Source organism: Dunckerocampus dactyliophorus, chromosome 5 (genome assembly GCF_027744805.1).
Source record: "Dunckerocampus dactyliophorus isolate RoL2022-P2 chromosome 5, RoL_Ddac_1.1, whole genome shotgun sequence".
Classification (NCBI taxonomy): Eukaryota; Metazoa; Chordata; class Actinopteri; order Syngnathiformes; family Syngnathidae; genus Dunckerocampus; species Dunckerocampus dactyliophorus.
This window is the reverse complement of record NC_072823.1, coordinates 3,161,221-3,174,508: the sequence shown is the minus strand read 5'-3', so window position 1 is coordinate 3,174,508 and position 13,288 is coordinate 3,161,221. Positions and strand designations below refer to the sequence as shown.

General features: G+C 40.5%; 1 protein-coding gene across 6 annotated transcripts in view; it reads left to right on the top strand.

The window, feature by feature from the left end:
• The window catches only part of il34 (interleukin 34), a 70,311-nt gene that overhangs the window by 45,992 nt on the left and 11,031 nt on the right, over positions 1-13,288 (top strand). For 5 of the 6 annotated variants that reach the window (XM_054775305.1, XM_054775306.1, XM_054775303.1 and 2 more), the window contains 3 exons: positions 3,669-3,746; positions 3,902-3,979; positions 12,180-12,287. In XM_054775305.1, coding sequence (XP_054631280.1) covers positions 3,669-3,746; positions 3,902-3,979; positions 12,180-12,287 — 264 coding nt within the window. The remainder of the gene's footprint in view (positions 1-3,668; positions 3,747-3,901; positions 3,980-12,179; positions 12,288-13,288) is intronic. The other variant, XM_054775309.1, reaches the window with a different exon arrangement.

The window sequence follows — 13,288 nt, the reverse complement described above, 5'->3', positions numbered from 1 at the left end:
TGTTAACCGTCCCTTCATCAATGTATGCATACACGCCAGAACATGTGCCAGACTGGTTTAAAGTACATTGGATCGTGTGCGCTGTAGGAGCTGTTTTATAACATATTATTTATTACAAACTGTGGTGAACTGTGATTTATTCCTTTTGTGTGTTTTACTGTGGTCTGTAACAACATGGCATACAAAGAATAATCGTAAAAAAGATGCTAATGTGACACATAAACATAGTCATTATTAATAATTATAAAAACAAAGGCACATAAGTACAGAACTCAATAAGGAAATGAAGTTCATTTGACTCTTGTGAGTTAAATAGACGTAAGGTAATGCACCAAACAAAAACGCACACTATTAAACCTAATCTCAATGCATTTACGCACAGCATTAACATTTGCGAACAAGGACGAGGTGGAAGGAAGAATAGAAAATACACGTTTGCCTGTGCAGTGTCGGAGAAAGACGCACACATAAATCTCAATCTGCGTCACACAGCATATGATTTGTTCAAAGTGGCCGCAACGCCCAAAGAAAGACACATTATCAGTGAAGCATAAAGAACATTGGCATGCTAAATTGTGGGCTTTCTAACATAGTCAGTGCATCCATCAAGAAATTACAGGCTCATCCAGCTCACAAAATGCACAATTAGTCACAGCACCATGTAAGAAGAGCAGCTCTCATTTAACATGCAATTTAAACGAAATTTTCCAGATGAAACACTTTTAATGCACAACATAATCATCAAACGTACTTATTTGTTCATATAATGCACCCGGAACAATGAACTACATCATGCTCTGTCTCTTTCTTTTGCACTGTACTCGCTGCGCTGCGCAGGGCTGTCCACATGAGGCGTTCAGATGCATTATGTAAGTCTCAGTGTTAAGCGCTAATGTAGTCACACTGTTTTTAATTTGCATTCACGGACACCCTACCCACCAAACCCCACTTTGGGACCTGTGGGCTAACTACTCATGACTCACTACATTTGGCAAAACAGGCGCCTCCTACTGTGTTGCCTGTGCTGTTATTTTTCTGAAAGTATACCACATTATGGCGCTGTTATTAAACCCCAATGTTGGATTGACTTGACATTTTTTCCACAGCTCAATGCAAGCTACAAAACACCCACTGTAACATTAAGGTGTTTCACCGAGTCACCATGAAATTTAGTACACGCCTTTAGGTGACTGACAACCACATGTGTGTAATATTTGAGCAAGATTGGTTCAAAAACATGGCTGCCTTGAAGAAAAACATCTGGGACTTATTTAACTAATTGGTTCCAGACCTGACAGTGATAAATGATTTTCCGCGATATAGGATTCAGTGTTAATAAATTGTATGTTTTTGTAGTTAGAGCATTGAAAACCTGTTTATTACTTTCTAAATACAGTTTTTAACATTATTAGAACCTTGTAGACATGAAATAACACGTCTCTATTCACTTCTACATTCCTATTATTCATTGTTTACAACACATTGCGCAACTCTTATGCTGCAGGGCGTTGAGTCGGCCACCAGTTGGCCTCAAATTTATTTTTTCTAAACTTCCGAAGCCAAAAACTTACCACTTCCACACGGAATGAGAGGAAAACCTTTTTTCACTCTATCATGTCAGACATGCCATGGCTGACTTGATGACTTCATGCAGTGTTGAGGTAATGTAATGTAAGGTAATGTCTCAATGTTTTGGAGGTGCTGCACAGACAATGCCATTAATATGTAAAATGCGCAAGGGCATTTTTTCTTACTTGTTTCAAGTGGATGAGCACCCTGCGAATAATTAGAGTGGAGGCCACTACTTGTGTGCATTTTTTAAACATTTACATTTTTGTGGACTGGTCCATATGACATGAAGTTTTTTGTTTGTTGATCTTTTACTGCATTTCATACTAAAGGAGAACAAAAACAGAAGTGTTTACATCTGTGCAAATCTCTGCTGGTTTATCAGTATGAGAGGTCTGAGACTGTTCCAAACAGATGCTGCTATTCCTTTTGTTGGCAATCTAACTGGTGATTACCACTTTCGAGTGGATGTCAAAACAAAAACAAGGAGAATAGAGCAAAGACGAGCCAGGAAGCTGCGGTTTAACAGCAGCTGTAATCACGAGGAAATGTTGCATGCAAATGTTTATGACTGCCTTGCAGATTATTAACTGTTTAGATTTGGGTCTGATATCCAAATGTCAGAAAAATGATTTCTCACAAAAGAGAGAGTGATGACATGAGATGTAAAACTATTTCCTCAAATAGTGACCGTCGCTCTAGTAGAATCCGTGCTCCAATGAATTGCCAGTCCTCCATTTCAAACAAATAATCACCTCTCCCCAAATAGACACGGTAGTTAATGTAATTACCTCAATGGCCATTAAAAGTTTAACTGTTCAGCCCATTCAAACTCTATTGCTAACACCTACCAAAGCACATAAACAGATGACTTAAAGTATGGAGCCTTACTCATGTTGTAAGTGAGTTCCCTGCACCGTATTAAAGATTATGTGGTGTCATTTTTGGCGTCCAACGTTCCAGTAGATTCTCAAGATCTACCTCTGTTATTGCCATTTTGAAGCATCATTTTTATATTGTTTCAAACTCCACTTTCACTCGACGTATATTGTAATTTACAGCACAATGATCCTCGTTTTCCGACGTTTCGTGTTTATGAAATTTCAGTTACGTTAACGTAAATCAGCATTGTTACTGTAAAGCTCGGTGAGGCACACAAGGACCAGACTCGATCACCGGAGCAACAGGCTTTCATTGCAGGTTTGAATGATCTCACAACAGGTGCAATAACCCCTAATACGAACGCGGGCTACTGTTACGGCCGCCGTTACTTTTACAGCCACGTAAAGCTGAAAATCAACTCTGACGTCACTTCCTATCCGTCCCTCACTCAGACGTGCATGAGTCTTATTTATGTCTTAAATCGCTTATTTTGTCTTATTTTGTCTACTGTATTGGGTAATAGGAGTACAAAGGTGACGATCGGGGTGTTATTTCAAGTGGAGAGGGCTCTAATAATGTCACAAACTGTATTTAGAAGGTTCTAAACAGGTTTTCTATGCTCTAACTACAAAAAGATTCTATTTATAAATAAGGACTCTTACGTTGCGGAAATTCGTTTCATTTCTTACTTTCATGTCATACTTTCATTTTATTTGAAAATGTTTTTCAACATTTTTGTTGTTTGCTCATTTCTCGCCACATATCTTGAATACAGGTGAGGCAGCGTCGTTGGCAAAGAAGTCAAAGCAATCTGTTTATACAGGCTTAAACTCTTATTTTCTTCTCAGATGTTTCATTTCATTTCAAAAGACGTCTCTCATGTCTCAAGGAACACAGCCCTCCCCTGCATTTCCTTTTCTCATTCAGTCACCAGTCAGAACTCAACCAGGGTGCATTCATGGCCTTACAGACAGTTGTAAAGTTTAAACTTTTGAAAAAAGCGCTCTTTTCCCCACTTGGGTAGTAAAAAAATATGAATGAAAGGGAGAAGGTGTGGATGGATGGATGGCATTCTTGGTTGTAAAACAAAGACACCAACCACACAAACACAGTAGTTCAGTTCGTGGTTAAAGTGTTGGTAAATAAGAAACAAAAGAACAAGATAGAAAGCAAAACTACTAAAAATATTAATGACTTTTTTCCATTATTTGTTGCAGAAGCACAACTTCCCTGTCAACTACACCATCAGGATTCATCGTGAGGAAGTTTTTAAACTATCAAACATCAGCAAAATGGTAAATGTGCGAGCAAACGTATTGTTTTCTAACTACTTTGCAACTTGGTGTACTCATGTTGTTTTCTCCCGCCTTCAACAACACGCATGCATTCTTGAAACATTAGTGCATTCTTTTATTGATGAACAGTGCTCTCCTCTTCTTCCTCTTCGTAGAGGTTACAGATGGAGGAGTTAGATGAACTAGTCCTCCAGAGGATGTGGTTCCTTGTTAACCAAGGCGTGTTAAAAAAGGTAAGCATCCAGGAAAGTCTTGATGGTTTTGCATTCATTTACACGGACATTTATGTAAGTTTATCTTCAGTACTAACAAGATCCGTTACTAGCAAGACAGCCAATCTAAATCGTGGGAGACACTCTGAATGCGAACACGTCGCTCACCCGTGTAGCTGGCTATTGGATATAACAAAATATTGGCTGACTTATAGTTTTTAGTGGGGAGCCACATCCTTCCCAGCTCAAGACTGCACACATGATGTTCACAGACATTGTTAGTGTTCATGCAGATTTCTTGAAGTGCAGCTGGAGATGTTTTTTGGGGGCTTTCAAGATTCTTATTGGCACTCCCCAAGCAGCTGACCTCAAATTTGGGGTCTTGGTCCCAGTTTTAGCACAGTAACAATGTAGCATCTGTTGGATGTGACCTTGGCGGGCGCAACATGCTGTTCTCCCCAAGTTGTCTAAACTTTAAAACTTTATGTGTCATTTCCAACAAAAACAACTAAATTGGACTTTATTAATCCATTTTCATTTTTTTCCTTATACGCAAAAATGATGCCCACATACAAAGATATCTGTTTCATTCATAAAGCAGATGTTTTGGTTATGTCAGAATCAATAAAAACAAACAAAGTGTGGGAGGGGAAATAGGAAAGGAACTGCCGCTTTGGTGTAGGACCAAAGCTCCTTTTTGTTCTTTTGCGGTAGACTTCTCAGACGTTCTTTCATCCCTCTTTCCGCAAATAACAAAATGCCCCCATTGAAATTTTGCATAAATATAGAGTAAGAGCGCCCAATAATAAGCATCGAAATAAGCATCGAAAACTGCAGCTGATGTCGATGTGAGTGAACCAGTCCTAGGGATGTCGACTTAAACGAGTTCCAAGGTAGCAAAATAATTATGCTTTTTAATTTCAGCATTACTGGTTGTAAAATACTGTTGAAGTTTATGTAACGCATGCAGTAGACCACTGCTTTTTGCGGGAGGTACGTTTCGCGCCTACTAAAGATTGGTGAAAATCTGCAAGTAATCATTACAATTATACAGTATGCTCGCTCCTACCCCTCCAAAGTCTCCAGCTAGCTTGATGTTGAAGTTCTCCTCTGATTTTGGATCAACATTGCACTAAAAGTGACTGTTGGTATTATTAGATTAGAGTCAACTCCAGCACCCTTCCATCCGGCCATTTATTTTCTTTGCGGGGGCAGCAGTCCCAGTAGGGAAGCAATCAAAATCCACCCTTTTCTGAATGAGAACCATGGCCTCAGATTTGAAGGTGCTGAGTCTTATCACAGAAGCTTCAGACACAGCTGCAAACCTCCCATTAAACCGTGACGGTTCCAGCCCAATGAGGTCATCAGGACTGCATCATCCGCGAATAGCAGAGATGACATCCTAAGGCCTAGAAATTCTGTCCATTGGTGGGGGCCAACGTTTCCCTGGAACAGGCTCATCTTACTGCTGGCAATGCAAACCAGACTCCTGCTCTGGTTGTACAAGGACTGAGTGGCACGTAGAAGCGTGCCACAAACCCTGTACTCTCAGAGCACCCCAAAGAACACTGTCAAGGTCAAATGCCTTTTCCAAGTCCACAAAGCACGTGGACTGGTTGGGAAAATTTTCATGCACCCTCTGGTACCCTTGCAAGGGTGTAGAGCTGGTCCAGTGTTAAAGGACCAGGACCTGCTCGACTCCTGAACCCGAGGTTCAATTGACAGTCGTCCACTTCTCTCGAGCAACTTGGAATAGACTTTCCCAGAGAGGCTGAGGAGTGTGATCCTTCTTTAGTTAGAACACACCCTCCGGTCACACTTCTTGAAAAGCGGGACCACCATCCTGGTCTGTCAATCCAAGGGTACTGTTCCCGACTTCAATGCAGTATTGAAGAGACGTGAGCTCCAGAACCTATTCTCTTCAACTGCCATTGTTCACTGGAAAAAATATTTATTTGACTGAAAATCCGCAAATTTGTGGGACCCTGAATGCTGAGTAGCTAATGTGTGGGGATCCATTGTCCAGTGGTCTAAGGTTAACCATATTCATTTGCAACACATTGGTCGGCCTACTATTTCTTTGGATTTCCAAAGCCAAAGAAACCAACAATTGTATGCAAAGTAAAGCTCCGGTCTTGAGGAACGTCATGCATGATGATTGTTCAACTTTTAAGGCATTAAAAAATGTTGCTGTTCCACTGTCTTATTAAAGATGTGTATATCCCTAATGTGAATTGTTGCATGTTTTGAACAGTTTCCAAAGAAAGTTTATTCACATTTCCGAGAGAGGTGGATGGAATCACTCCATCCATCCATCCATCTTCTATGCCGCTTATCCTCACTATCCCAGGTGGCTTGGGGGGAGAGGTGGAGCACACCGTGGACTGGTTGCCAGTCAAAGGTGGATGGAATGTTGTCAACAATAACATATGGTAACACAATCATTGTACCGTATGTAAGTTGTAGGAATGAAAGGACTCTTGTCAAAAGCGGTGTCCTTGCTTTCCTCTGCCAGTATCGTAAAATGATAGCATACAGATGTTTTTGACAAGAACCACAAACCCAGGAATACCTTAGTCATCTATGAAACAAACTGCAGCGCTGCAGGTCATTAGTTCCTGTTCAAGCATAGCGGACGGCATGATCCAGAAAGGCACAACTGGATGAGTTGTGTTGAGGTGTGGAAGAATGTGAATGACCTTACCTCAACTCCATCGAACATGTTTGGGATGACCGAGAACACAGCCGACTTACAAATTCATTCATTCACGTTCCACTTATCCTGTTCACAGGTGAGCTGGAGCCTATCCCAGCTGACTTTGGGCAAGAGGTACATCCTGCACTGGTCACCAGTCAATGACAGGACACATATACAGTAGACAAAAAACATTTAAAGAACATGCAAACTCCTCAAATTAAGGTCAAAGTCGAGATTCTAACCCAGAACCTTTGTGCTTTGAGGCAGACGTGCTAACCGCTTTTCCGACGTGCTTTTGATCTTAGATGTTTACAAGAAATGCCCACATAGCTCAACAGCTTTTTCCCAGAAATGTGGAAGTTGTTGTAGCTGTTCCCACCTAGTCTTTGATCATGTATTGATGAAGCCTGCTCGGATGAGAGGAGAAACGTCTTCTAAGTCAACCTGAAAAGTCCAGCTGTGATCGATTGAATGTCCTGAACAACCTTGTTGTAGCTACAGTATATATCTTTTTTTCCATGCTCACTTTTTGTAGACTAGGTGTCCCAATACTTTTGCAATCAAAATATAAAATGAAGTGTACATAACAGGGCAAAAGAGATGCAGTGGAACACATTTAAGTCGACCATGTTGACCAACCTATCCATGTTGACCAACTCATCAAGTCCTGGTCCATCGTGTTTTTCTTCTTACTAAAAAGTGCCTGCTTACGTTGGCTTTTGTCGCCTTTGTCGACATAAAATTCGAGACCCAAAGGGGTTTTTCGTGCACACAGTGTATACAAGTAAAAGAACGACCTGAATTGCCAACACAAACAACCAACACAAACAACCAACACAAACTGGTTCCAGACCTGAGATAAGTGAATTTTTGCGAAATAGGATTCAATATTAATAAATTAAATATTTTTGTAGTTAGAGCATAGAAACTTGTTTATGACTTTCGAAATAATTATTCTTTTTTTTTTACCATTATTATAGCCCAGTAGACATAAAATAACACTTCTGTGGTCACCTTTGTATTCCTATTATTCTTTGTTTACATCACATTGTGCAACTGTAATGCACAGGCTATTGAATCACTGCATTCTAGCGAGCTAACTAGTTAGCCTCCAATTTAAGTATTCTAAACTTAAAAAAGGGTTTCAAACAGAGTGAAAAATGACTGAAGTAATGCAAATAATTAAAGGGGATCTATTATGCTTTTCCTCTTTTCTGACCTATTAATGTTGTTACAATGTTGTATTCGTTAAACGATGCCAACGCGTCAGATAATGAGGTTTACGTATTTGAAAATGAGACCTGAAAGGGCTCTGCACGCTGAGTTTTTTTTTAACACCGAGTTCCATTGATGTCAATTCAACCCAGACTTCCTTATATTGGCATGCCCAGCACCCCCGCTCTGCTTTGCTCTGTTCACGGCGTTAGCACGTCGAGCGATGGCTCCCAGGAAATGTTTGTTGGGGTGTTCCTAAAGAGGCAAGCATAAGGCAGAAGCGGTTGGAGTTGCTGATTTTTGGCCAGCAAGGGAAAAATATGCTCATCTGTCAACGGCTCTTCACGTGGGACTGTTGCTGAAGTCCAATGCCTTTCCAACGTTACGTAGTGGTGTTGAAGAGTCAGAAAAGCAAGCTGTACGTAACAAATTATCAGTGTCCTAACTGTTTTTTTTGTGTAAATAATCTGACAAAAGGGGTTCGGCAGCTGTCTGGAAGTGCTCGGGAGCGCTTGGGAGTGTGACCAATCACAGCGGAGTGCGCTCGGCGGGTACCTGGAGGAGGGCAGGGGGTGGAGTAAATTACACAGACCATTTGGGCGGGAGCAGGGAACACTGCAGGAAGAGGTGCAGAGTCAGGACGATTTAGAAAGCTTTCTGTGCGGGTTATTGTGTGTAGCTGCTCTAGTCCAGAAATCAATACAATGGCCCGAAAATTAGTATAATAGCGACAACCTTCAATAAATAAATATATTTGAATGCCAATGCACACCACTCCAAATAAGTCAGGAAATATTTCAATGGGAAATGAACTGAGACCGGCCACACGGTGGTCGAGTGGTTAGTATGTTAGCCACACAGTCAGGAGATTGGGACGATCTGGGTTGGAACACCCGTTGGGCATTTGCATGTTCTCCCCGTGTGTGCGTGGGTTTTCTCCGGTTACTCCGGTTTCCTGCATGTTAGGTTAATTGGCGACTCTACGTTGTCCATAGGTTTTAATGTGAGTGTGAATGGTTGTTTGTCTATATGTGCCCTGCCACTGGCTGGCGACCAGTCCAGGGTGTACCCCGCCTGCCGCCCGAAGTCAGCTGGGATAGATGGATGAACTGAGACGTACCGTCAAAGCTTCATCTTCTTTCACAGTAGACTTCTCAGCCGTTCTTTCATCTAACCTTTTTGCAACCTTTTGGTTGTGTCCTGTGTGTGTACATACACTGAGTGTGAATTGGGGTTTTTGGGCGATATGGACGTAAACATGTATCACAATATTTTTGGGATGTATCACGATTTGACGATATAATGAAATTCAGCTGAGTTGTTCTTGTTGTTGCTTGTTTATTGACTGGCAAACAGTCCTAGATGCACCCCACCTCATCTGGGATAGGCTCCAGCTCAGGATAAGCACTGTAGAAAATGAATGATTTTCAAATTGTGAGAAAACAACTTAAATGACATATTGTTAGCAACAACCATAACAAGAGTATCACTCATCAGTGATAACGACTGAAATCAAATGAACCTTTGTGGCGATTTCATTTTGGTCCTCAAGACATGGAAATAAAATATGTAGCAGGAAGTGTCTAATCCAATTTACAAACTCTATTAGTCCACAAAACCACACTCTTGATAAAAATACGTTCTTAATCATGAGACACAGCCAACTTGCAATGTAATATAAATATAACAGAAAGAATGAATTATATATTGAGGATGATATTTTGTGGTCCCTGTGAGAGCATCAAGTTCTTAGCCGGCATGCAGGCAATAATTCATCATGAACTGTGAGTCAAATGACAAAAAATCTGAGCGTCTTCTTTAGTGAAAATTTGCCTAGATGGAATGTAACATGATTAATGTGCAAGCAGGGGTCCAGCTTCCTGTCCCTGGAGCTATTAGTGTTTATTCCAGGTGATTGGCAGACATTTTCATGCTACCAAGTGTCTGTCAATATAACACACAGATGTGCACTTTAACAAGATATATTAAATCAGTGTGTCACATAGGCCCTCTAAAAGAGAAGAACATCTTGTTGTTGGCAGCCTTGATGTGATTACAAGAGAGCCATGAAAGCCCGATATTTTAAAATATATTTCCACGAACCATATCATATAACCAAATGTGTGCATTTTTAAGCAAGAGCAGCAATTTTAGAATATAATAACTCTCTGAATTCATTCTTTAGAAAAGGAATTGTTGTACTGAAGCTACATTAATGCGACATCTGGTGCTGCATGGTTTCGCACCGTACTACCGTTTTTTTCTTTTTGCCATCTTCTTTGTCAAAAGGGTCGGCTCTGCAGAATTAGCGAGCTGACTATTTATTTATTTATTTATTTATTTATTTTTTGCTGACTATTTATTAAAGGAGGGAGGTTTACTTCTTGACCTCTCAGTGACCCGGGTAGGCCACCGCATTATTCAGTAATTATTGAGTTTTGGTGTCTGACCAGGACAGCTGGCATTGGATCTGGCCAACTGCATTGCGCTAGAAAATGGATGGATGGATTAAAATGCATAATTATTTTTAACACTGCGATTACTGTAATGTTCTACTTTAAAATGTAAAACAGCGACAGCGAAAAAAAAAGTCTATTTTATTGTGTTAGGAAATGTCCGAGAGCAAGATGCAGTCATCAAACGAGCCAAAGCTAAAGGGTAGCGAGCGTTTCTCCGACCTATACATAATCCACATTGCTTGCCTGTTGTAAATCCAGTAATGACCCACCATCATATATTAACTTGTGTTGACCTGTGTTGAAAGCTGGTGCTTCTGTCTCCAAACAAGTCAAGTCAAGTCAGTCTTTATTCATATAGCACATTTTAAAACAACCAGGGTTGACCAACGTGCTACACAAGCTATATAGACAATATACAGTATATAAACAAACTTTTGCGTCTCACAGCACAAAACTATGGTGCGTTCAGAGACCTCAACACATGATGAAAAAACAATATCAGTGAAGCATAAAGACATAAACAAGTAAGAATGATGGGTTTTTTTAAGAGTAGTACATGTATGCTGTATATTTTACCTGTATTATCCGGATTTCTAAGTTATTACCAACAATCACATTTCTGTGGAAAAAACAGCCTATTTTTGGAGAAATAGTAACAATAATAAAATGTACCAAAAATCTGCAAATTTGTGGGGCCATGAATGCTGAATTGGCCTAGTGGTTAGCATGTTGGCCACACAGTCAGAAGATTGTGAAGATCTGGCTTGGAATCTCCGTTGGGCATCTCTGTGTGGAGTTTGCATGTTCTCCCCGTGCGTGCATGGGTTTTCTCCGGGTACTCCGGTTTCCTCCCATATTCCAAAAACATGCATGTTAGGTTAATTGGCCACTATAAATTGTCCATAGGTATGAATGTGAGTGTGAATGATTGTTTGTGCCCTGTGATTGGCTGGTGACCAGTCCAGGGTGTACCCTCGCCCATAGTAAGCTGGGATAGGCTCCAGCATACCCCCGCGACCCTAATGAGGATAACGGGCATAGAAAATTGATGGATGGATTAATGCTGAATTGCAGGGGTTCACTCTAATGATTGTATTATTGTTGATGATGGTATTTGTTTTTGTTGTACTACTCTATTGTACGATAGTCCCTTGTTTATCATGGTTAATTGGTTCCAGACGCGACTGTGATAAGTGAATTTCAGCTGAGTGGGACTCCTTATTTATAAATGGAATATTTTTGTAGTTAGTGCACCGAAAACCTCTGTCTTGTGCTGGTGTGTGTCGCTATAAATGTGTTCCCCAGGTGAGCTGACATTTGGGCTTCGGAGTTGAGTTTTGGCTTGGTTTCCTTTACTGCAGCAGCAGTATTAGGGGTCATTGTGTAATAATTCAAACCTGCAATAAAAGCTTGTTGAAGCGGTGATCAAGTCTGGCGTGTGTATTTCACCGAACATTACAGTAACATTACTGACACCAAGTGACCATTGTAGAATACTACATATCATTCACAGCGTCTTTGAATGCGTCTTCAGAATGCCTTATATTTGTATTTTAGAGGACAGGCGGTATGGAAAATGGATGGATTAGTGCATGGATAGTTCATTTACCCATGAAAATGCTTCATTTAGGCATAAAACATGTACAATTTGCTTGACTAATAATAGGCTGTAGTCAACCATGAAACAGCATGATTTATTAATTAATATATTTTTGAAAAACTGTGACAGAGTGAACCACAAAGTGACGCGTGTGCTACTATTGACACAATTTCAGAAGAAACTCGAGTTTATTAAAATAGAATGATCGTTATTAATGTTTCAAATATGATGTCCAAATTCAAATCACAGATTAGCCGAGTCTTGCCAGAGAGACATCCTTCTCGTTCCTACACTGCAGAGTTGGAATGGCGATTGAGAGACGCCGAGGGAGTCTTTGTTGAGTTGCATCCTGCGGAGGTAAGGCAGAGGTCATGCTTCTGCACCATATCTGTATTAAGTGACTCTTTGAATGAAGTAATTTAACTTGTAATTAAATTTGCCGTGGAATGCACGGCTTAGAGGATATTTGGCAGGCGAGGGATGTCACAGTGATCCTATTCATAAATATTTGCAATGAATAGGGGAATAGACTAGAAGATCAGAAGACTAGAGGACAGTCATTAACAAGGAATGAAATGTGACCTTTGTATGATTGGATTATGATTCAAATTCAATGTAGGCAAGTTTTCAGAATGGTGGCTGGGGTGGTTGTTCAGGCCAGTGGGCCAGAGTGAGTCTTCCAGTACGACTCCAAAAACGGCTCATTTAAAATTAGAATGAATTGTCAATGAAATTGAAATTGTCAATGAAAAGTCTAATTAGGAAGAAAAAAATAAATTCTGTAGAGTAAATTTACAGTTTGAGACTAGCAGCCATTCTTTCTCTCACTCGAGACCTTCCACATTAGAGATGCTCAATATTGACCTAATTACAGATATCTTATATGCCGATATTGTCCAGCACTTCATTTCCGATACCGATATCACCTGATACGGGTATATGCAGCAGCTCGTCCCTCAAACTCATGTCAGGTGACATCTCGTGTAATGAATAAAAACATTATGCTTCAGTTACGGTAATGCCGCTGGATGCATTTCACAAATAAACACTTGTGTGCAAAATAAAACAAATTGTTTAAGTACCTCGAGGTTTTGTTCACGAGTGAGGGAAGGATGGAACACGAGATCGACAGGCGGATTGGTGCGACGCCTGCAGTGATGCGGACTCTGCATCGGTCCGTTGTGGTGAAGAGGGAGCTGAGCCAAAAGGCAACGCTCTCAGTTTACCGGTCGATCTATGCTGTACATTTCACCTGTGTTATCACATATTTATACATTCTTAGAGACTTAGGGTGAATGGAATGGCTATTTATGGAGAAAAAAAAGAATAAATAAAATATTTTTGGACCAAAACTAATC